General features: G+C 41.5%; 1 protein-coding gene and 1 long non-coding RNA gene across 3 annotated transcripts in view; one reads left to right on the top strand and one right to left on the bottom strand.

The window, feature by feature from the left end:
• Positions 1–392: 392 nt before the first annotated feature.
• LOC120512850 lies at positions 393–14,902 on the top strand. 2 transcript variants are annotated; one of them, XR_005630142.1, is made up of 4 exons: positions 393–520; positions 8,679–8,854; positions 11,172–11,457; positions 13,402–14,902. It is a non-coding gene; the product is annotated as an uncharacterized LOC120512850 (long non-coding RNA). The 2 variants fall into 2 exon arrangements; XR_005630143.1 differs by having other exon boundaries at positions 11,157–11,457.
• A 6,074-nt stretch (positions 14,903–20,976) lies between these two features.
• CEP85L (centrosomal protein 85 like) overlaps positions 20,977–25,810 on the bottom strand; it is a 106,066-nt gene continuing 101,232 nt past the window's right edge. The window contains exon 13 of the mRNA XM_039731574.1: positions 20,977–25,676. Coding sequence (XP_039587508.1) covers positions 25,513–25,676 — 164 coding nt within the window. The 3' untranslated portion in view covers positions 20,977–25,512. The remainder of the gene's footprint in view (positions 25,677–25,810) is intronic.

Below are 25,810 nucleotides of genomic sequence, written 5' to 3'. Positions count from 1 at the left end.
ACATTGAAAATCAGTGTAGAAGAATGTAAACACTGTAATTTTAAATTTTAAACGAGAGTTAGAGCAGCAGAACAAGAAACTGACAGTGGCTCTGGAGATACCTGAAATACAAAACCAACCCAAGCTTGTTTTCATGCAGCTGCTTTTTATATGAAAAAGGATGAAAAGGCAACAGTATGTTTTTGTGTTGAGAAAATCCTGCAAAGGATTTATAGTATTTAATTTGTAATTTTCTGTAAGCAGAGGATATCACCTAAAAAGAAATGAACCTTGGCGGAGGCAGGGATACAGCATGGCAATAGCTGTAGCTGTTCCCAAGTTATGTCAGGATTGAATTTAGTTTCAGTTCTGGTGTGGGAGGACCAAGTAGACTGTGCACAGGAGCTTGGAGCCAGCCTTCTGCGTTGGAAGATGCAGATGCTGGGCTGGCAGCACAACTGTGCAATCAGAGACAGGATGAAGGAGCAGCTCCATGAATAGCTGGTGCTGGGGAGAGGGGGAGCTTAACTGCTTTGCTCATGTATGTAAAGAAAGAGGTGATTTCTGATTGTGAAATTCCCATGAAAATCATATTCCTGTATTTCTGAGCAGTGTTTCATAACATTGTGTGTGCATAGGGAAGCTAATATACAAAGGCTGGATATGCATTCACTATCACAGCTTGACTGTTTTTATAATATCACTTAAATGCCAGTACTTGCTGTGCTTTCTAAATGTTGATCCAATTCAGGAGAGCTTTAAAAAAAGTGTGTGGGTGGCTGATCAGCATGGTTCTTTTTCTGTTTTATATGAAACTATGCTGTCATTTACCAAATTAAAAAACTAACAATCATGCATATTTCTGCTTCGTTGTTTGGTTTTTTAAAGACAGATGTGTAAGTTGAAGTATGAAAGTCTATAGGTTGTCTAGTATGTTCCTGCTTGCTGTGATTTATTTCAAACCATCTTACACTCACGCTAAGAGAAAATTATGGAAGTCTAAATTTCTCCATTGATTTGCTTATAAAGTAAATTACAGGTTCAGACCCATAAAAGCTCCAGGTTTTAGTAGAGAGGATTCTGTACCACAAAATGCCTGAAATTCTAGAATGCTCCAGTGTCTCAGTGGCTGACAATGCAGGCTTCCATCCAGTCGTGCACTTAACTATATACTTCAGGTTAAGCCTGTGAGTTATCCACAGCCTATCCTAATTACCAGACCTTAAGCATCTGAATGGTCACAGGAGCTCAGTTAACCTTCTTTTCCATTTTTCCTAACAGTAATCTCTAATTAGTTATGGTGCTGCTCAGACTTCTTTTTCCTCACTGCACTTTGACAGAAAATACCTGAAAAATTCCTGATTCAGGGGCAAAGTCCTGGAGTAAGAAGTACTGCTGCTGCTGCTGGGGTGACAATTGTCAGAGCCACATCTCATCAGAGACACTGCCAATATTCTTAACCAGCGAAAGACAGATTCTTCTCATATCACCCTCAGTTCTGCTATTTCTGATCACTGCTATGATGCCTCAGCTAAGGGAGCAGGCTGTACAGCCAGGACCAGGAGGCAGAGCTCACCCAGCCTCATACCCACTGTGTTTTGAGTAGGAACTGTCTCTGCACCCTCCAAGAGCTCCAGCAGAGCAACATAGATAACAGAGGTATGTTTGAAAAATGAACACTGAGAACCCAGGTTGACAGAGAAAAATGCCACAGCCTTTACTGTGTCTGTCAGACTGCTGTACTTGTGCTACAGGAAGGTGATGACAAACCTTTCTGATGTTTGATGCCAAATTAATTTAAATGGCATTGTGACATGTCAGCTCAAATCTCTGCTCCTGGAACCAGTGCCAAATTTGGCAGTAGATCACCATCACCACAATAGTGTGGCTTTGAAGTGTCTCTTTTGTTCCCTGCAATGAGATTTCAATTCCACTCAGAAAAGAAACTGACATCAGTTATAATGCATCCTCCTCAAGAAGGAAAGCTCTGAGTTAAAGGTACACTTATTTACTTACATTTTCCATGCCATTTTTAAACAGTCTGTCCTGTGGGTAGACCAGCTACAGAAACTCCAAGACTGTAACTCCTTAGAGTATAAGAAATCTGAACAGGCAGCTATGTGTGATAAAACATCATAAAGGAGCAGTATGTAATATCATATCCTCTAGGAATATAGACAACAGTTCAGAATATAAAATTGGGTGTAAAGAACTAGTAATTTTCCCTTCATTAGGACTTTTTAACTGCTATAACAACCTGCAAACTCTACTAAGCACAGGCTGAAAATACAGTAGAGTAGATTAATATGTGAAATAAAATGGGATTTTTCAACTGCACATAGTTTCATAGTTTACAGTAGCTCCCAGCTGCATTTGGAAGTTCTTTAAAAAAAAACCTAGTCTTGGGGTCTACCATCAAGGCCAACTGTAATGTCTACACAGAATAGAATCTGGATCTACTTGCAAATTACCAAAAGAGGGAAAAGTGGGTTTTAGCATCACTTGACTTGTTTTAATTTCTCTGTAAGTATCTTTGCTCACAGAAGTATACAATGAAATCTTATTCAAATTGAAAACTGTAAATATCTCCTCAGTTACCTAGTTGAACCATGCTGGTTCTGCCTGGTTAATATCATCTTACTTCCTAATCATCCTGGTTGTCCAGGTGTCTGTGTAACCAGGGAGGTTTTGCACAAACAGCAGCAAATAAATTACAATCGTGTTTATTGTCAAGCATCCTCTTTTAGCTTATGACAAAGCGAGAAAGAAATGAGTTTATGTAATGGAGGAGGATTGTTGTAATAAAAAGCCTGTGCATTTCCAGTGATTTATTGGCTGGTAGACCTGCAGACAGAGATTCCCAGAGGCTGAAATTGTGATTTTGCTCTACACAGAAAGGATGGATGCCTCTTTACATTGCCTAATCTCCCAAATTATGCCTAATCAAGCATTGGCTTTTGATGTCAATTTACCCTTAAGCAAAGCTTTATGACCTTCTTAAAGTGTGACAAACAGAAGGATCTTTGTTCATAACCAGACCTCATGTCCAGTTTTAGCTTATGCTAAAAAAATCAGCTTGCTCCACTCCTTCCACTTCTGCTTATTCTCACTTAGAGAAATAGAAAGCAAATCCCTTTTTCACAGAGAGAGGCAAATCGGAGGAGCTTTCTGGAAAGGATTCTCTGAAGCAGGCAGGTCCTTGCCACAAGACTGGAGAATTACAAGACAGCTGATTTCTCCCAGGAGTGCTTTTAACTTCCTGACCCTCTTACCTTGTTGAGCCTACACCCTGTAGGGCACTTCAGGACTATGGGGTGTCTAAGATGCTGATTTTGTCTGTTTGCCATTACTTGGGATCTGACAAGGTAGTAGAACAGCAGTTTTGTTACTGCTTTGAGCATGAGCATGCAGCTAAACCTCTTCTGTTGCTGTGGTTTTTAACTTTCTGAGATTGCTAAGGAAACAGTTTCTTTTTATCTGAAACAGAGCAGTGGCTTGATTATTCAGACATGAGCAGCAAGGCTAGGTGCCACAGGTTGATTTTTTTTAAGATCCCTGTCTTTAGTTTGAATTTCTTCAGCCAAGAAGCATGATATTCATTTTTTGAAACCCAAATTATTTCTGCCTTTAAAGAAGTTCTCTTTTTACCTCATTACTTGTTGAATTATTTTTTGTAAATTTTTAGAAATTGAAAAATGTTTTGGATGCAGGTGCTAGATGTACAGACTTTAAAGTGGCATTGTTTTTTATGGAAGACTTCCTTACAGCATTGGGTTGATTGAAAATCTAATTATGGATATGGACTATTCCTAATAGTGTGTGTGTGTGTGTGTGTGTGTGTGTGTGTGTGTGTGTGTGTGTATATAATATAACAAAAATTATCTAGACTACAGTTTGCTTCAGAATACTAGAAATCCATATAGATATACCTTCAGATTACTTTTTAGTGTAGACCTGGTCTCATTACATTGTTTTGATTAATACGGAATCTGAAAGGACACCATTTCCTTTAGCCTGTTTCCTAGAAATAAGGCTAAACCTGCCAAATGATGTTATGAGAATGTGATTTCTCACATTATGTAACTATTATGCACAATTTCCTAGGAGTACCTCTTACAAAATCTTTTCCCATAATACCACAAATACCACTGAAGCAAGTCTTACTTTTAACCCTCTGCTCAAAATGGTGTAAACAATATCTGAATAAGGGTCTGTTGAGTTTAAAAGCTTTGTTATTCATGCTCTAATTGCTCCTAGAACACGTTTGTCAGGGAGGTCTGTGGAGAGAGGTACTCAGGTGCTGATGCACTCCAACACACTGTCAGTCCTAGAGCACCTGCGAATTTTGCCATTATCAGGTGGATTTGTTTGGGTTTCTTCTTAGAGAAGGATAAACATGATGGAATGGGGCTCACCTCCTGCTGCCAGAGAGGGTCAAGAAAACTCCTAAACACAAGGCTCAAGGCTCAGGACAATTCCTACTGCCTGATGTCCTGGTTTGTGTTCTTTATGTTGAACCTTTTCCTGCAATAGGATCTGCTCTGAACCAGAGTGCATTAATCAGGATAAGTCATGCTGGCTCATACCTGCATTCAGCTGTCACAAAAAAGTGAAATTATTTTAAACCTCTCTGATATAATCTGGAAATTGTTGATCTGCTTGAGGTTGCAGCAGTGTCCATATCACTGCTGTGATAGATCAAGATCTCTAAAGCCTGAGAGCCTTTGCTCCAGGCACTGGTTTCACCTTGCCCAACCATCTAGATTTTGCTGTGTCTTGAGAACACATTTGAGGTGTTCTCTCAACATCCTTCTTGATTTTTCAATGGTTTTTGTACAAGTCCAAAGTCCTTCCATTTATGTTCATTGTTCCAGGGACTATGAGCACTACTTGTGCTTTGGTGACATCTTCTGGATAAGGTTGCCACTGGAAGGACTAATTAATACATCTCAACTTCTAGGCTTCTCTGTGCTTGCTTCTGATCTCTTTTGGGGAAAAAAAACTCACAGGTGCCTGGTTCCAGTGATTTGCACCCTGTCTGAAATTTAGTAATGGGTTTGAGACTGCAAAGTGAAAGATGAAAATGGATCAAATTAAAAGCAAACAGAAACTGCCTACATGGTGTTTCATACACAGGTGCAATAGGAACCTCTGTCTTGCACTTGGATAAAAGATTTCTTTAACTTGACCTAGCATCTTCTAATTTTCCTCTTAGGACAAGTCTGTACTTTACTTCCTGTTTGCTAGCCTAATCAGAGAAATTTTTCTTGGCCAGAACAAAGTCACACATAGCCAGGTTTCCTGCATTTAGAAGCAGATGCCTAGAGAAGAGGATAAGGTTTTTTGTTTTCCTGACAAGATTGATTCTTTAGGTGAATATCTTTACCACAATCCTTTAAATTTAAGAATAATGAGGTAAAATAGTATTGCCTTTTGTCTGTGGATTTGATTTTAACTTTTCCACTACTCTCCTTGCCACCCTGGAAAGCTGCATATGACTCCAGGCATGAATTTATCCCTGCTTTTATCTACCTCATAACTCTCTTTGAAATAGTGTGATAATACTGCTCCAGTGTACTAGACACTACTGCTGAATTGTTACAAAACACCACTGAGCTGTTTCAAAACAGAACTAAACACTAACCTCAAAAATTTCTCCTATCATGGGTTATGGGAAAGCTTTCATTTTTATGAGGGTCAAATTGGAAAAACTTTGAAGGAATTTTTAAAAACATCTAGCCCAAATATTGATCCTATAATTTGTCAGCCCCTAAATATGTTTTGAAAACTTACTCACCCAAACTTTGATGGAACAGTGTTTCCCCTTTTGCTCCTGTCCCCCCAGCATTCCCACATGCCCACTGTGCACTCTTTCCCAGACAATCCATTTTGCCCTTGGGGCCTTCTGGGGCAGTTGTGCCTCCAGAACATTTCATTACCATCCACCCAGCACTCAGAGGAGATGCACCCACTGAACAGCACTCTGCAAGGTTAAAATAGAATTCAGGCAAGAAAAACATCTCTGTTGCTGCTCACAAGCCAGCTGTGAGTAAGCTTAGATCTGAATCCAGAGCTCACTAAGCTGCTGTGCAGCACAGGCTGCTGTTTTGTGGGAAAGGGAAGGTGGATCATGGCTGGGCACTTGAATACTTTGTATTGCAAGTGAGGCTGGACACTGGTAATGAAACATGGAGCTTAGCACAAATCCACAATGACATCACCTGGGGAAAGGTGTCCACACCAAAGCACTCCTAATCTTTGTCAGTGTGGGAAGTAAATGTAACAGTCTGCTGGCACAAGAAAGGCAATTAATTTTGATTTTTGTCAAAGGAGTTGCTGAAACCAAGTTTCCAATACTGCCTGTCAGAAAAGCTTAGGGTGTGTAGTAGTTTCATAGGACTTTAAAGGTAGGAGTTTTATCAAATTTTTAAAGATTTAGCATTGTTTCTGTTTGCTGCTAAAGTAGAATATGTTTGCAGACAAGGTTCAGGGGTACAGGGAGAGAGTCACTAGGTCTTAATATTTTCCTCTCCCCACAAGGATTCATTTACAATGCAAAGAAGGACATTTCAGTCTAGATCATGCTGAGTAACTCTCTAAATAAATCAAAACTGCATTTCCTTCCCACCGGTGCCACTGATGAGCACCACTGAAGTGGTGAGAGCTACCTGGTTGAGACTGGACAAAGGCTGGTGTCAGGGCTGAAGATGTTCATGCCACAAGAGCCTCTGCACATTTTATACTACCTGGAGAGCTGCTGAACAGCTGGAATGGTGTCACAAACTTGTCAGCCAGCTGCAGCACTGAAGAGAGAAATTACTGCCCTCCTCCAAGCAGTGGCTGTTACAGGTCTTGTACGGATGCCACAGATCATTGGACACACAGTCCAATTCTTATATGCTGGCTAGAATGAAATTTGGCAAGTCCTGCCACTCTCAGGGAGAGAAAGTATGACACCCAGAAGTTTAGAAGTCCTTCTGTTAGAAGTCTTCTACCTTGATAGGTTTCTGGTCGAAGAATTTAATGATTTTCTTTCAGGAAGATGGATGGCTGCTCTCCAGGTGGCTCAGCACCACTTCCTTTCTACTTGCTTTTCAGAAGCCTGATAGTGACATTTCAAATCTAATCATAATTTAAAATCCTAGTAGGAACCAATTTCATATCTAATCTAAATCGAGTGAAATAAATAGGTTTACACCACAGGTGAATTTGCTCTGATCTACTTCCTGCTTCTCAGAAGTCAAAAAAAGTCCCAGAAGTTTTGAAGTAGAATTTAAAGAATTACACCGTGTCTCTGATGCGAGATGTCATCAGTCAGAGATTGACAGCTGTTCTATTTTTCTTGGAACAGAGCTGGCGTTGGCTAGGAGCTCTATGGCAACTTTTCACTGGTCTTGTCCTGTATTCCTTTAGCACTGCCACAGTTCCACCCAGAAGGTCTCTGTTGCCGTGGCAGGTTGTTTCTGGAAGGCTGGAATCACTGCTCTCTGTTTGCTTCATCCCTGTCCTCACAAAAAGTGACTGTGAGCATTAGGTCAAGCAGACAATCTGCCTGTAGGACACATTTGTGGTGCTTCCTAACACTTTAAAAGCTTATTGGAACTCCAAGGGCCACACTGATAAGAAGCACACTGGGTTAGGGCCTTTGTTCTCAGTTTTTTGATTCACGTGGTTCAGTTCTCTCTAAGATAAAGTGCAAAGAACTTGCATTGGAGAAACTCAAGAACTTTAGAAGAGCTGTCCTTAAAATAAGAAAAGTCTATTAGATATAAGAAATACAGAATGATCAAAGATCAAACTGGAATGTGCTTTTTGTATACATACTCAAGCATCTTTATATTTTTTGCCAGAAATCTCTAAACCATGTCCCAAGTGGTTGGATTGTTGGTTTGATTTTTTTTTTTTAATTAGGCATTTTTGTGCCTACATAATTACTTATGTATACATATACATGCACTTATGTTACATATTTATACATCATATATTATAATTGTAAATGTATTATTTATGCCAGATTTTTTTATTTTTATTTGCAGTGGACTTTTTGAAATATTGATATTTAGCAATTCAGACACTTCAGTTTTTGGTGTTATGCGTTGAAAAATGAAACAGTTGGCTATTTCTGGTTCTGTTCAGACAGAAATTTTGTTTAAAATTATCGCATCTCACAAATTCTGTGCTGTTCCAAACATTATTTCAGCAGCAGTGTGTTTTTTTGCTGAAGCTCCTGCAAATATTTGCTATCATAAAGGTGTTGCTACAATGATTTCCCATGTAAAACTCTGCTAAATGAGCAATTAAAATTATATTTAAATTGAGTGCATCAGACAAGTCCTGCAGTTAGTAGCAATTAATTTCTCATGTTTTGATGTGACAATTTTAACATTCATAAGCTTAAGTGCTGGTAGATTTTGAGGTCTCCAGAGCCTGGGTGCTTTGTGTCAAACAAATTGTTCTCTAAGAATGGCACCATTGTGTGGTTGAAAGGGGAAATCATCCGTTTAGACTCCATGTTTTGCTGAGATTTGCATTTCAATGACACTGAGGCAAGAGAGCAGATTTTTAATTAATGGATTTCAGATCATGGTTTTGGATCATGGTTATGGGGGGCTAGACAGGCTGGACTTAGACGTGTCAAGACAGTCTTACCAGTTCAGAGCTCCTCTCTCCTCTGCTTTACAAATGTGTATGCTGCCCAGGTAATGTGTGTAGTACGTGGAGAAATTGAAGAGTTCCTGAAAGCTACGAGGAGTGATGGAGAGCCTCATGATCTCACCTCAGGTCTCACCATCAGGCCTGGAGTCAGCACCTTCCTCTTGCAAATTCCTCCCTTCCGTGCTTGTCTCATGGTCCAGCTGTGGTGGCTTATCTTATAGTAAGTTTTTTTCGTGGCTTTGGTGGTGCTTTGAGACAGGCAGAGTGGACTGCTGCAACCCCAGCTGGGCTACTCAAGTGGTGCCTGAAAAAGAGAAATGTCAGTCATGAATGTGTAGAGCAAGCAGATTATATTTTGTCAGCAGCTCACAGGGTGAAGGCTTAGGTACTTCATGTGTACTTGTTTGTACTCGTGTTCAATACTATTTTTTCTTCCTTTTTTCCTCTTCTGCCCTGGCATTAAAAAAAATAAATATTGCCAAATAATATACAAATGTCAATGCTATCATAATACCTTCTACAGTTATGTAGGAATTGCTCTTTGTAGTGTCAGCCATCCTTAGTGTGTGAAATATTTTATGAATACCTGGAATGAAAGGGGCTGAGTGTCTGCCAGGATATAGACACCTTCATTGCTCTGAATTTAAATGATATGTCAGGGGAAAGAACAAGATTAAAGCTTCATGCATATTTTAAAAGAGAAATTTGGGTCATCCTGCACAAATGCTGAATTTAATGCTGAATTTATTTTCTTCTTCTTTTTTTTTTTTTTGGACAAAGCACTGTGCTTGCCCCCATGGGAGGAACAACTTTCTGTCCTTCACCATCCTTCTTCATCCCCTGCCTCATCAGAGGGCTCACAAATTGAGTGAGGGAGAAGTGGTGTTCGCTATACAAATGTGTATGAGCTGTGCCTGCTCCTCACAGGCTGCTTCTCCTCCCTTCTTCCCACTCCCTCCTGACAAAAACCAAAAGGCCAAAAGGCAGGCTGTTGCCAAGGCCAGGTACAGTGTCTCCCAGTGGTGCCCAGTGCCCAGTGGTGGTGTGGACAGAGTGATGGGGACTCGGGCTCTGCCCTTCAGCCCAGGGGTGGGCAGGATGGCTGTGGGGAATAGGGCAGCATGAGGAGAAGCTGCACAAGCCATAGGTGGGATGTTCATCTCCTGCCCTCTCCAAGGTCTCCTGAGGCTTGTGTGGTTTTCTTTCCAAATATTTGTCTACAGAAGTGTAATGTAGGAGAGATTGAACCCTCCCAGGAAGAAGCAGTGACCACCATCATTTGTTTTGCTGCACACCTGGCTATGAAAGTACAGGTTCATAAATAGCCTGCTGCAATTAAATGTGGATTTTTTTTTTTTTACAGCACTGCTAAACAGTAGCAGTCCCTGAACATGCTTGCAGAAAACAGGTTGTGCTGTGTGGTGGAAATGGATGGTGGTTGGTGTTAAACATTTCCAGAACCTACTGCACCTCCTCTTGGAGAACTGAGATGGGACTATTCTCCTGTATATGATTTAGTGAAATATGTCAATTTCTTGTGTAGCCCATCTTCAGCCAAGAGAAATTCCCAGCCTGAAGGGCTGATTTGCTGTCGTAATGAAAAAGCTTTAGTTGTATATCCCTTCTGTGCACCAGACACCAGCAGGGGCCTGGGAGCTGCATGGGGCACACCAGCCTGGCCAGCTGCACCCCACTCTGCTGCCAGGATAAATAAGTTTCCAGCTGTTGTTATGGAGATAAATACAGACAAAAGACTGGGTTTAAACACCTTTTTTATTGTCTTTGCAAGAAAAACAGAATAGTGGGTGGGGGAACCAAATTTCTTCCCACATTAATGAATTAACTGATGTGCCCATTGCTAGGGAAAATGTTGTTGGTGATTAAAAAGTGACTGGTGATAAATCTGTAATAAAGAGAAATGTTCACTCAAGACAAAAGGTGATCCCAACTGATCTTCATTGAAATGGCAAGATGTCGCTCCCTTCCCTGAAAAGAAATTCTTCTGAATTGGACAAAGTGACAACAAAGTGGAACAAACTCTCTGGCAAGGAGATATGATCAAATAAAATTCAATTGAACAAACACAGAAAATTTGCAAATGGACTGACTACAAATCTACTGAAATCAAATGAGGTGCTGTAAAAAGGACAGAAATTTGCCAAAATTATTCCCACTAAAATTCCAAAATCAGGGAAGAAAGGCGACATGATAGGGAATTGAAGAAATGAAATTCTAAAAACAAAAAAGATAAAATTAAGACAAAGTGAAAACAATAAGAGCCACTGGGATGATCCAATCCCTCTTTTTCTTACTGCAAAGTTGAGGCCTTTGAACAGTTTTACAGGGTAGTCAGAGAAAATTGCTGGGCAAAAAGGAAGCTACACACACACATTCAGCCTTAGTTTGGGTGTTTCCAAACAACAGGCACATAATATCCAGGTTTTCAATTTTCAAGGTGCTTCTTGAAAATGGGTGGTTTGGGGTTTTCTTCTCTTTGTTTAATCTCCCTTTCTCTCCTGAAGTGTGTTCATTTGCAGGTGACAACTCCCTGAATGACAGAGGACATCTCAAGAAAGTCCCTTGTGCTTCAAAGCTCTCCATGAGCCACCCTGAGGCACCCAGGCACAAGCAATTCTGACATGCACTGAACCAGATACTTCTGTGTTGGTGATGTTTTTGTTGAAATGTCTGCCGGCTTCTCCCTTTCTCCCTTTGGTGAAGGAATAGGATCTGCTTGTTAGAAATGCATTGCTTGCATTTTGAAAGAGGAATCTGTACTGCTGAGGATTTTCTTGGCATGAGTGGATAGTCTTTATTCCTCAGGTGAATTTGCTTTATTTCCTCTTGAATCCAATTAAATATTTATTAGTAGTACTGTGGAACATTTTTCTCCAGTCTAATTTTGTTTTGCTTTAAAGAAACTTTGTAGTAGTGATTGAAAGAGCAGTACCACCAGCTCATAAAGATCTTGTTAGTTACAGATGCTTACAAGCTAACAAATTGATGTGAGTCTTCAAGAACTCATAGTCATTTCTCCACTATCTGTTTTGCAATAACTCGATAGTTCACTTGCAGAGGAAGTTTTCTTCTTCCTGGTCAGTATTGACACAATTTTAACAAGCAGTGGTAGAAATGTGGTCTGCAGTGAGGACAGATTCCTTACTGAGCAGCACAATTGAAGAGTGCCGTGCTGAATGCTGAACTGAAAGCATTCAAAAATAAAAATCTCCATTTTGAAGATGCAGTTCATGGCTAGATTGGCCAACAAAAGGTATTCTCCTCAAGCCTACCCCTCTGTGAAGGGACACTTCAACAGGAGACACTTGGATGTTTCTAAAATGAGTGTCACCTATTGTGTTTGCAGGGTGACTTGTGGCAGGAAGGAACGATGAATCTGACTCCCTGCTCTCAGAAGGCAAATTTATTATTTTAAGATACTATATTATATTAAAGAATACTATACTATACTATACTATACTATACTAAAGAATGCAGAAAGGATACTTACAGAATGCTAAAAAGATAAGAATGAAAAACTCATTACTCTTTTCAGAGTCCCAACACAGCTTGGCACTGATTTGCCATTGAGACAAAACAATTCACACCAGAAACCAATGAAACAATCACCTGTTGGCAAACAATCTCCAAACACATTCCAATGGAGCAAAACACAGGAGAAGCAAATGAGATAATTATTGTTTTTCTTTTTCTCTGAGGCGTCTCAGTTTACCAGGAGAAAAATCCCAGGTGAAGGGATTTTTCAGAGAATGTGAATGTGACAGTCACCTTTTCCCTCTGCATATAGTAAATGGAAAAGGTTGTTCTATTGAGTCTCCCTTGGAAGATGGCCAGACATATTTTTCATTAGCTAGCAAAATGTCAAGTGGTGGAAAGAGTGATTGATAGGACAAGAAAAAGGTGCATGAGAGCAAAATGCACAGGGATTTAAGTCAGGATTGGTTTCAACCCTTGCTTTAAGTTTGTCTGTGCCAAGAGTGGGCACTGAGAGCTCACACAGCTTCATTCCACTCCTTGGCTCACACCAGATGGAGTGAAGTGTCCCTGTCCCTCTCCTCATAGCTCCTGCAGGGGGTGCAGCAGAGGCAATGGACACACTGGAGTGCACACCCAGGGCCTGGCAGGCACGGAGGAGGATGGCAGCAGTGAGACATGGGATGTGCACTCAGGCTTGGTTGTGCTTCCTTGTACTGCAAGGGCTAGGAGTCAGAGGAAGCATGCCAATTCTTAGGAAAAGCATTACTAAGTAGTAATAAAAATCTTTGGGTCATGGCTGAGGAATATTTTCAGTGTGGCTGTTGGACCAAGATGGGTGGTGTCACCTGCCTGCACTGAGGCCAAGCCCCTGTTCTCATGATGCTCCTGCACCATGAGGAATCACTGATGCATGGGAGCATCTGCTGCTGCTGCTGCTGCTGAGGTGCACCAGACACCCTTCACATGGGCAGGGCAGGAAGTCTAGCTTATAACAGGGATAGAATTCTTCATCTGCCACAGCGAAAGGCTGAACCCTAAAATGGAGTAAGAGACACTGGTAGAAGGACCTCCTGCTAGATCTTTTGCGCCCATGGAGTGGGATAATATCCCAAGAAGCTGGTGCTCAGGTGTGAAACAAAGAGACAAAGCCAACTGGTTTTTTTCCCTTTTATCTGAAGGCAATAAATAGAACTGAAAATAAAACACCTGTGATTGTCATAATCCAAGGCCTATCCACTTTAACAAATCCTGTACATTTTGTTCTGTTCCCAGCAGTGCTGCAGATCTCTGTCTGCTTGGCCAGGACTCTTCCTTGTGAAACTTCTTTATTTCTGCAATCCTGATGTTTCTTCTCCTGGTTGGGAATGAAGAGTATAATCTGTCCACTCTTTGTCAGGGATCAAGCAGCTGTGCCTGAGCTTTTGAAGTTGTTCATAGTATCTTATAGTTTATTTTCCATTTACACATACACAGCCTGAAGCACTGTCAGAGCACAGAACACATGAGCAGGGGCCTTTCAATCAGGATAATTAAATCCCAGACAGCACCAATGGGAGCAGCAGCCAAGGCTGTGGTGGAGCTCCCTGCTCTGTCCCTGCCTCAGTGACCACTGGCACTGGGGAAGAAAAACTGTGGTGGTCCAGCTGGGAAGGGCTGCCGGGAGCTGCTGCTCTGCAAATTCAGGGGCGGATGGAGAGAAAGGGAGGGCGGGCAAGGCAGTGTCAGGTACCTGCAGTGGGCGGGAGGCAAATCCCTGCAACACAGCCCCGAGCTGCTGAGTGATGCTCTCCCTCAATGATCCCTTCCCAGCGGGCCAGCTCCCAAAAAAGCCAGATGCCTGAGCAAAGCACGAGTTTTTTCCACTGCCTTGGCCATTCCTCTGCAGGCTCATGAGACAACAACACTCCACCATGTTGCACTAGCACAGGGTGACAATCTCTGAACCATGGCTTAGCAGACCCTAATGCAGGGAATCCAGCACAGATTTTAATGAATAACAGGCTGCTCTGGTAGTTGATGAAAGAAAACTTGTGTATTGTGACAGCTCTACAGCAGGAGAAAAAAAAAAATCCCAGGTCTTCTTGCAAAAGAACCTGTGGATTCAGGAAAATCATGAATATATGTAAAAGAAACGACAACTTTTTTTGGGTACTGGTCAGGAATGGTTTTAAAGCCTGGGTTTTTTTCCCCCATTCATTGGATGAGGAATGGATTTAGTTTTGTGCAACTCCAGTAATCTCAGCTCTGGAAGTGGGACAGTTTTCCTGAATTACTGAGATGGAGTGATAGGGGACTCAAGACAGGAGATGTAGTATCTCAGTTTTGTGGTCAGATTGAGAACCACTGGTGTGTTTTAGCATCTAATTTTCTAGCATTTCACTTACACAGACAAGTGTGTGAATGCTCATTAGTGGATAGTGGAGATGCTGTCTAATTCTCATGGAAGTTTTCATCTAGGGCTGTCAATTTGCTTTCCAGGGGAGCCTGTGTAATTCCACTTGACATACACTGAGGCACTGAGAGGAGCTACTTGCCCAAAACCATCCAGCTCAGCCCAAACAGAACAGCCAGTGCTGCATTTGCACATTTTGTACCTATTTTCCAGGACATGGTGCCGCTGAAATAAATTTCAGGCATGCCACAGATGCAAGATTGGTACGTTTGTGTCAAGAAGAAACAATTTCTTCACTGTGTACACTGAAACAATTCAAAGCATTCCAAAGTCAGATTGAGAATATGTAAGTGCAGAGCTAATAAATTTCTTTTTATTTGAAGGTCAGCTTGTGTAATAGATTTTTTTGCTTTAATTAGACCATGTTGTGTTCTGTATTAATGTGCACATAAATTATTGTACTATGCTGGTGTGATATTTTTAGATATTCTTTCTGGACATCTGTGTGAAACCCTAGACCTAAGACAGAAAATGTCACTACTGCTGCCTCAGATAACTTTTCCATGAGAACTCCTTTTATCCCCATTTTAATCATTTGAGACTGACTTACCACATAAATGGTTTGTTTCCAAATATCCAAGGCAGGGCTCAGCTTTGACTTCTTGCCATGCTCTTCTCATGGAACCCATCTGTCACGGGTGAAGGCTTCTCCCTGTCCCTTTTCTCCTCAGCTAAAGAGAAAAGCTGCTCCACCAGCTGCTCTGTGCTCCCCTGGCTCTGTGTTTCAGCATCCATCCGAGCCTCCTGTTCCCTGCCACACAGCGTGAGGATCTCAGCCTGCCACAGATGACCAGGGAGAAGTGTTAGCTTAAGCACCACCAAAATGCAAATAATGCAGATACTAGGAAAGTACTAGTAGGGATCCCAGCTGCAAAGCAGGGTCTGTGGGTGTGTATATATATCTGTGTGTGTGACTTCTAGCCACCAAGAGGCGTTCCAAAAGGACCTGTGTAACAAGGTCATGACAAGCAATCAAATGTGCTTGGAGCACTTGTTTCACTGCTGCCTTCATCTCTCCACCCCAGGCTGGGGGAGAGAAGCAGCAATTCACCTTTTTCCTGTATATCCAGCCTAGCAGGCTGGGCTGCCTCCATGAGCACCCAGCAGCGGAAGGTGACGCTGGGCTTTGGTTTTGTCTTTGTGTTGCCTCATAAGCACAACTCCCATCCCTTAAAAGAAGGAAGAAAAGTTCCTTGGAGAAACACAGTTGTTTAAAATCATGTCAGGAGTGCCCCACAACACCATGTGCCTCCTTCAAAGGTTCAGATGTGCTTTGCTCCAGCACTGAGCAGTGAACAGAGGGGTGAACAGGCAGCTAGAAAAATGGGGAAGAAAAAATGAGTAGGTGCAGAAATGGTACATCCAACCTCCACAGCTCTTCGAATTTAACAAGTTTTTTTGCTTGACATATGTTTCAGTTCAGAATAACAAAGTTTCAGAGTGTTGTACTTCACTTCTGGGGGTCAGGTTGTTTGAAAGATGGAACAAAATCAGGTTAGCATCATCACTTGCTAAATCCATTGAAGTTTTAACTCCCCTAACTGAGTGAGCAGTGCCTGCCATGATTGAAGATGGGGAAAGACTCTTACATGTGAATAAATGAAAGGTGTAGCCAGCAGAAATTAGCTCATTTCCCAGACTTGGAATTATGCAGCAATGAAGATTTGTCCACTGTGGATTTATCCACAGGTTAGGTGTTCAAACAAACCTGGCATGCCCAAACCTTTGGGTCCAATGGGAAGTACCCATTGGTACTTCCCATTGGAAGTACGAGTGCTGAGGGAGCTGCCTGATGTCACTGCAAGGCCATTCCTGATAATCTTTGTACACTGAGGAACCTGAAGACTGGAACAAAGCAAATGTCATTGGCATCTTCAACGAGGGTAAGAAAGAGGGTTGCAGGGCACTGCAGGCTGGTCAGTCTCACCTTGATCCCCAGGAAGGGGATGGAACGCTTTATGCTGAAAACTGTTTCTGAGCACATTAAAGACCAGTGTTTTGAAGTAATCAGCATGGATTTATGAAAGGGAAACCATGTGTGACTGACCTGACAGATGACAAAACAACAAAATTATTTGCTTGGTGGAGAAGAGGAGAGCAGTGGATGATATCACCTTGAGCTTAGGAAGCCTTCCAGCACTGCTTCCTGTAACATCCTCATGGACAAACTGTTGAATTATGGATCCTATTGCAGCTGTTGGTTAATTTATCTGGAAGCCTGTAACAGTGTAGTTGTTTTCTTATTGGAGAAGAGACTGTATTTCTTTACCAAACTACATGTTCTTACTTTATGTGATCAAGGTCTTTCACTTACCCTTTTGCTTTGTAAAGTCGCCACTTGCAATGTACATTACAAACAATCTGATTTTATTTAATTTGTGGCAATAGTTTGTTGCCAGCTCCATGTCGCACAAACCAATCTATTGGGACTTCAGAAAACTGTACAGTTTGTAAGTGTACGAGCCCTGCTCATAGATACACCACACCTGTGGTTTTCCCAGGAGATAATAACACTAGAATCACACTTTTTTTAATATATATACATATATTTTTAACAATTAAGAAAAGTCCTCAGTTAAATTTTTGATTTTTCTTTGGCAGGGGAAACATTTCTGCTGTGAACTCTGGAGCTGCTGGAAAAAATTTAATGCCCAAATGAGGTGTCTAAAGGCCTAAGTCTCCTTTTGTTTATAAAGGCTAGGACTGGTCTTGAAAAGGTCAAGGCAAAGTCTAGCCAATTTTTTTATTTTTTTTTTATGATCAATTTTGTACTTATTCTTACACTCTCAATGTGTTTTGGAGCAACACTGAAAATACATAGTGTTAATTTGCCTGGTCCCCCCATGTTCTTAACTGCTCTCTCAGCCATTTGGGGGGTCATTTTTTGTGCTGACCTTTATAGCCACTGCATCAGAACTTTGGTGAAGATTTGGGACATTTTAAAAATGCTAGCACTTTGAGAAGAGAATTTTCTTTTTAAAAGTCTAGGTGTTTTCAGCTGTGCTCACCTCCAAGATACAATTGGATGTCTGAGCAGATCATCACTTTTGCTGAAGTGACTAGCAACACCCCCCTACTGGGCCAGCACTGGGCTGGTGTACTGCCCTGGTGACTGCACACAATTTGGGCTGGCTCAGGGCACAAAGCCACCCAGGCAGTGGCAAAATCAGGCTCTGAAGCTGCCACTGGCCAGGAGCAGGATATATGCACTCGCTGGCCTTCCACGGTGATAATTAATTTTTATGAATGAGGGTGAGGGAAAGGATGTTAGAAACAGATTGATTATAATAGGCTTTTAATTAAAATGTTCATACCACGATTTAAACTAAAAATATCCCATTACTTATCTTCGCTACTTCCCAGGCACCAAGGCAGTGGGGGATAATGTAACTAATGATCTGATTGTCACTGGCTTGTATAATGAGGTGTGTCTGGGGGCTGATGGGATTATGCCATCAATCAAGGCCCTTTGCAGCATTCCCTCTTCCAGCAGAGTTCTCAGCAGGGCAGTGTATGCCTGTGCCAGCTCCCTCCCAGCTGTTATTGTCTGTCCCCAAAGTGAGGAGCTCCCATGAGGGGTGTAGAAGCTGGGATGAAAACTGGGGTGATTTTCTGCACATGGTTATAGTGTTTCAGGGGTGATTTTGCTGGGAGGTGGCTGCTTTGTGGCTTTAACTTGCCAGTAAACCATTTATTGAAAAAGTTACTGACCAAAGGAGGCTCCAGAAACTGGGTCCTGCCACCCCAGGTGTGATGTAGAGGATAACCAGGCACTGTCCAGATTAACAGAAGGATGATTTGCTTCACCTTCAACACCTGAGCTTCCTGAGGAGAAAGCTCAGTTTGAAAATCCCATGGGAGCTTTCAAGTAGCTCAGCTGAATGCAGATTTGCGTGGCTGTGCTCAAAGCATGACAACCACCACAGCACTTGAGTGGGGCTTTCAAGGACCAGTGTGGGGTGTGTCAGACTCCAGCGCCTGTCTCACAGCCAGGATGTGTTTGCAGCAGGACAGAGGATCCTCACCAGCCCGTCCTGTCCTGCTGCAGGCTGCCCTGCAGGTTTGGACTTTTCCCAGGCACCAGCATTACTTTCAGGCCACCTTAAAACAGTTTTTGAACAGCTCAAGTGTCTCTGCAGTGAGGGAAGATGGATCATCCATCTTAAAGTTTGTGTCATCACCCACTCTGGTAAGAGCTCTCTCCCTCCCCGTTGCTGGATTGCCCCCAATTAACTTACAACAAATTAGACATCATCTGATTTAACTATTATGAGATCAAAACCAGCAGAAGGTCAAAAAATGCATTGGTCCATTAAGTCCTATTGTCTCTCTTGCCTGGCTCCTGTGAATGCATCTCAGCAGGGCTGCAAATGGTGAGGGGGATGCATGAGACACCAGGAAAATCTGGCTTCTGGCCCAGCTCACACTGAAGCTCTGGGGCTGGGAGTGGCTCCTGATGCTCCGCAGGGGAGAGCTCAGCCCTGGAAGCCAGGCTGGCAGTGAGCTGGCCTGGCACCAGGACAGGATATGGCTGAGCCCACAGCCCAACACAGGCTGGCAGCAGTGGGGCTCAGAAATTCCCTCCTTTGGCACCTGGGGCCACGGCAAACTCAGCACAACCCATCCGGTCTGGGAGGGGTTTTGGCATCTCCCTGGCAGCAGTCAGGGGCTACCTGTATTCCCACATTTTAATGTAGGGGAGACAAGCTTTTTTGATATTAAATTCTATTTAGGTCCCACACAGGAGGAGTTTTCAGCCAGAAAACTCTTACAACCACCTCTAGTGTCACAATTCAGTCTCTCAGCAGGAGACACCATTTTTCCCAACCAGAGCTATACAATGGTTTCCTTTTGCTTTCCTTCAGGCAAATGCTTTTGCAGGCACACAGGCCATTAAATCCATTTTCTGGTCTATTAATACCTACAGGTTGCATTCTTCAGGAGAGCTGCCAAACTGCTCATCAAAGCACCTCAAAACATGAGCTGAACCTATCAGGTTTTCCACAGTCAGGCTCCGACTCCATGACTTGAAGTGTGCCTTTATCTCCATGAAATTCAGACCTGCGACACCAAGAAAAGGAGGAGAAAAGCAGCAGCTGCCTCGAAAGGGGGAGTAACTGACACAAAGCCGGAAAGAAATACGCACATACTAAAATGTAATTAAAAAACATGGTTCATACCTTGCCACTTGGAAATTTTCCAATGATACTGAACCCATTCATTTCCAAAACAAACGACCCCACATGCCGACTTAATTTACATAAGGAAGGCAATGTACCGAAGATTTACCTGTTGCAAATTGTCCTCATTCAAGATGCTGCATTGTTATTTGCAGCATTATTGTTTAAGGCTTCATTTTTGCCCACATGTGGAGCTGTATTTTGTTTGTGGAATAAAAGGCAACAGAACATTTTCTACCACTATGGTTGCTAGCAGTACTTTAGTCTTTGTACTTTGAAACAAAACCTGACTTTGAGCAGCTCACAAAAGGCCACCCTCAGCAATCTATGAAAAGCTGGCATTTGTGCAGCCTGTTACACGTATTTACACAGGGCACAGGATGTTTTTGAGTTAGAAGCCCATCACACAAACTTCAGTTGCAATGCTGGAGAAAAAGCAAGTGATGTCTACAATGCATTGCCTAACTGGAGTGCATGTCTCAGTGCCTTTGAAAAGAAAAGCTAGTGCCAGCTTTTGTGCTCTGCACGATGGAGCGTGAGGAAGGGAAGAGACCACTCTACATGCAAAGCTCATTCAGCACCTGATGCACCAAACAGGTTCCGAGATTTATCACAGGGAACTGTGAAAAAAACCCTTTTGGGTGACCCCACTTCCCTCTACACTTGTGAAGACTCCTGTCAGATTGACTAAAATCCTTGCCCTTTGACTTTTCCTCAGAGTAACTTGTCACAAAAGTCAACGCTGCAGGGTTGTGTTGGGCCGTAGTGACCTGCAGTATTCCATGCAGCAGGGATTACTAACTTCTGCCTGCAATTTTGTGCTTAGTCTTTTAAACCTGTGCTTAGTCTTTTTAAACCTGTGCTTAGTCTTTTTAAACTTGTGCTTACTCTTTTAAGACCTACCTGTGATCTCTCCAATCAGCATCCAAGATGGCCAACAGGAACATCTATCTAAAAAACTATCAGGGAATGCTGCTCTAAAATCATTTTATCATACAGAAATAATATTTTTTAAATCAAGGTCTTGATTAAAAAAAACCAACAAAACATAAGGCCAGGAAGAGAGACCTTGGTCAGCTGGTATTTCAGCAGAACAGACCTCTTAAGAGAAGCTGGGGTGGGTGCTGGGAAGATGTTTCATGATTCCTTTCTTGCCTCCAGCTTTGATCACTTCTGTCACATGCCAGATACTGGACAAATGAGAACTGTGAAAAATTCACTTTTGTAACAAAATTTATTTCTGCTCTGTGGATACAAATCCCAAACATCAACAAACAAATTCCAGTGGAAAAATACCAGTCATTAACAATGAAAACTTTTATTATTATTTAATAAATAGAACTTTGGCATTCAAAATTCTAGCTGTAAACCCTACTTTAAAAAAAATTACAAAAAGAGGCAAGAACAACAAGCCTAAAGCTGAGCCAGCCAGTGGCTCCGTTACTTTTTACAATGAACACATTGTGATTAAGTCATGACAACTCTATTTACATATGAGGTATTCTGAGCAGTTCAAAAATTGAACCCAATTTACAAAACTACCAGTCTTCAGGGACTGATCCAGTACATATGTCAGCTGTGCTTTTAAAAGAGAGCTCCAGACACTCCTCCTCACTGAACTAATGATATACTGTAATTAATATACACAGAAAAAACACATTATGACTTGTGTTTCCTGCTCACACATCATATTCAAAGAAGCTGCATACAACAACCAGCCTAACATTCCAAGTGTACACCTAGTACCTAGTTTCAGTATTTCTGTTTCTAGACATTATGCAGGAGTTCCTACTACAAAAGCTTATTAACAAAGTAATGGCAGGTGAGAAGAAAACAAGGTGCAGTCATCAGCACGCTAACAACTTATCTGAAGTTCCAGAGGGACATACATTTACTTCAGGCTAAAAAGGCACAAAGGTATGCAGCTGTGGAATTAATATTGCTAATGAGCTACTGGAATAAATCATCCCTTTAGATAACAACCATTGAGCTGTTTGCAGTCTAAGAATGCAGATTAGTTCAGATCTTTTCTCCACTCATGGTACAACTTGTCATACCAATGAGAAGAGCACAATTGTACTTCCAACTGCACCTGCATCACACCACTGAGAAGGGCAAGGAAAACTGGAGCAAATCATACCCTGATGGAGAGACCGCAGCTTGCTGTCACTGCCCGTGCTACAGCAGCAGGTCATGGAGAAAAGGGTTTGCTTTCTTCCTCTCCTTGCGCTCTTATCCTTCCCAAGAAAAAAAAAAAAATGTATGAGAACAAAAGACAGGTAGCAAGGGCAAAGGAAGGAAGGAAACCTTTTGAAGTGAAAAGGACGGAATTTCAGCTCTTGAATGACTTCATGACCACCGTCAGTTTCAAATGCTGGAGCCTGAGTGGGTGGTTACAGCAAATCTCCACAATTTCACACACCTGTCACACCACAAAGCTGCACAGCAGAGTTCAGCAACCTAAATCACATTTACATGACTGAGCTGCATTACTTCTATATAGTATATACTTCTATATAGTGAATACATCATCTATAGCTTGTCAGAAGACGATTACTTTTCATGTCTTTTTCAAAATACATTCTTAAATACAGTAGTTACTGTAAGTATCTTCTAGAGGATCATATAAATTCTACCTGAAACTGTACAAAATGTTACTGTACAGCTCGCTGACAGCCAGAACAGTACAGTATCCATTCATCTGCTGTTGTTTTCAGCCCTTGGGATTGTCTAATAGCTACAGCAAAAAGTTGTCATGACTAAATCGAAGCAATTCCAATGTTAACATTCGTTAATCACCTCTGTATTAAATATGCTGAATGAGACCACACACACTACATTTTAACCAATTAAACAGTCATGCATATCTTAGACAAAGCTTATTCCATTTAGAGGCATCTGTAAACTGATGCATATATAGTAATTGCTACCACTACAACAGGCCAAATTTTAAGAAATCAAAGCAAAGTACTGTATCGCTGTAAATAATCAATTGGTAGTTTGCTTCTTTGGCTCACACATCCATCATTTACCTCCCACTTTAATTTGACTGAGGCAGATAAACTCAGGGGGTTTCAAATCAAGTGCTTTCAAGTCAACATAAATATTACAGATTCTGTAACAAAACCATTAGAACAAAAGATTACAGCACTGCAATCAAAAGTATTATGAATAAAATGGGATCTCCTCCCAGAGGGACTTTCAACTAATACTTGAAGAGCAAAAAAGCTCTGAAGTGCTTGGCAAATATAAACTTTGCAGTACAGTATCACAATTTAGCAGGAGGGACAGTGGAGAAATACCAGCCAAGTGACAAGCTTAATAGTTCAAAGTGACTCAAAAGATCTCCTGCTCCCCTGTAATTTCTCTATTAAACTCCTTGTTAATTCTATCAAATGTAGATTAATGTAGGCTTTGGTGATTTTTTAATAGGTACAACACTGCCATCTAAAGAAGCAAAAATGTGTAACTTGTGTGTTTCCTCTCTTCCTAATATTTCTAATTTATTATCTGAAATCCTATTGTTGAGTTCTGGTAGGAGACAGATGCCATAAACTAAAGACTACTTCACTGCAGGGACAAACCCAACCAGCCACACCAGAGGAACGAGCTGAAGCCTTAGTCACAAAAGCCAGCAGTGTCACAGGCACAGCAAACCGTGCAAGCCCATTGGTACAAAGATCCTTGTTTTCAGTTTTGCACTAGTATAAAAGTACACTTTTGATGCAGGTGCGTATTAATGTGGAATTGATATTGTTAATGAGCTACCAGAGTAAATCATTCCTTTAGACAACAACTACTGATTTGTTTGCAGTCTAAGAACGCAGATTAGTTCAGAACATCTTTTCCCCACTCATAGCAGAACTCATCATATCAATGAGAAAAGCACAATTATACTTTCAACTCCACCTGCACCACTGAGAAGGACAAGGAAGACTGGAGCAAATTATGCCCTGATGGAGAGACTGAAGTGTGCCTACAGAAAAAGCACAGAAATTTAAAATAAAATGGCCTAGCTTTTTCCTTGAAGTAGACACTAGATAACTTCACTTGTGATTTTATCTAGACACTGTTTTAATGCTCACAGGAGCTGAACCAGTCAGATTAATCTATCTGATAACAGCATGTAGCAGTAATATAAATAGCAATACTACTTTTCACAAATTAGTCCCAGTCTACTTTCAGGACAGAGAAAACTGTCAAATAAATAAATCCATACAGCTAAAAACAATTAAACCACTAAATTATAAAAACAACATTAACGGTAACTGTTAAACAATGAACAGAAAAAAACACATCACCAAATCAGAAAACTGAAGATATTCACTTTTGCCATAAAAATGTTACCCTAGAATTAACTTGGTTTGAATTGCTTAGCTTTCCAAGAGATTTCTGCTGTTATCCCCACTCCAGATCAGTTGACTGACTTGCACCCTAAGGCATCTGACACTTTCTTGCAATACCATACAAGTAAGTGATGCATGTATTTTTTCTTGACAGTGTGATTTAGACGTGGTTTTACTCTTTGCAAGTTTTTTGTTTCCTTCAGTTAAATACTATTTCCCACCATGCGTAACTGTGCAACTAACTTGCACTGATGTTCCTGGAAACATCATCTGTTCCATGGGAGTTAAAGAGCCCTGCCAAGGGGCACTCATTGAAGAAGCTATGGAACATGAGCTTACTATTTTATGTAATTGCTTCCTACAAAAATGACGAAATCAAGATTTTCCAAGCAACGTGGAAAATTTTCCAGTCCTCGGAAAACCAAGTACTTCATACTGCTAACTGGAAACATTCTGTTTTGAGCCTTAATTTTGCCAAGAGTCAAACACCCTTTTTGTAGTCGTGGTAAAAATGGCTGAGGTGGTGCACAACCTTTATCAGAGACCTTCAGGAACAAAATACAGCAACATTTTGAAATGGAAAGGACCTAAGGGGAAAAATAAATACAAACACTAAAATACAGTTGTTGGTTGTTTTTGAGATTTTTTTCTTATAGCCATGGAATATGCTGCAGTTTTATGTCTTACAGCTTCTCTGGTTTGTCACAGACTTTGAACTATTGAAACTTCTTACAGCAACATGGGAGTGTTTCAAACTATCTGATATAATTTATGGACTTGTTTGCATAAAAGAATTATACATGGGGTTTTTCTGCTACTGGACAAACAAAGTAGACATCCATTACTAAAAACATCTTTCTTATATCCTAATTTTTGACAACTTGGAGAGCAATTATTTTTTGAGTGTTCCAAGATTGTTCTAATTGCAATTCTCAGAGTGAAGTGCAGTGGCAGACGCCTCTGGCTTCATCATGTACAGCCAGACATACACATGCATAGGTTCTTGAACCCTCTCCCCTAAGATCTGAACTCAGATAATGCCACACAAACCCTTGATGAAGGAAAGGACTGAGAGTTGTAGCAGCATGGCTGTTCCAAAGCTCTGGATCCAAAAACTAGGCAAAGCTATAAAATGAGCCCAAATGAAGGAAACAGAGTGTCCAACTGAATCATTCTTCACAGCTTGTTCCTACATTCAGTAGTTTGGAGAACAGACTTCTTGCAGTTTGTACCACTGTTCACATGATGACTGCCCCCTGCACACCAGACTCCCGAGATCCATTACACACATGGAGATGCGTGTCTGGTGCTATTTGCAGCCTTCCCATATGGCTCCTTAATGGAAATACAAAGACCTGTGACACAGCAGGACCTAGCAGGTTGTTTGCTGCAGGATGGAGTGCTGTCACTGAGTGATGCAGTTGTCCCCCATGTCCTGAGCATAACGGTCTGACATGATCGTCCTTAGCTCATCAACATCCTTCCGCAGCTGGCAAACGTCCGACAGCTTCTTCGAAAGGGTCTCTGTGCTGTGGTAATTTTCACTCTCTTCAGATGAGCAGCTCAGTGCTACAAAAAACAATGCCCAAGGTTAAAGCTCCAGCAGCTGTGTCCTGTGAATACTGCAACGAGTCACCTCCTTGGAAATAAGAGGCAGGGCACTTTAATTACATCCAGACAAATCACGCTTCAGCGTGATGAAA

The sequence above is a fragment of the Passer montanus genome, unplaced genomic scaffold (assembly GCF_014805655.1).
Source record: "Passer montanus isolate IOZ18808 unplaced genomic scaffold, ASM1480565v1 scaffold79, whole genome shotgun sequence".
NCBI classification, from domain to species: Eukaryota; Metazoa; Chordata; class Aves; order Passeriformes; family Passeridae; genus Passer; species Passer montanus.
The sequence above is the reverse complement of the archived record's forward strand: the minus strand, read 5'-3'. Positions and strand labels throughout refer to the sequence as shown.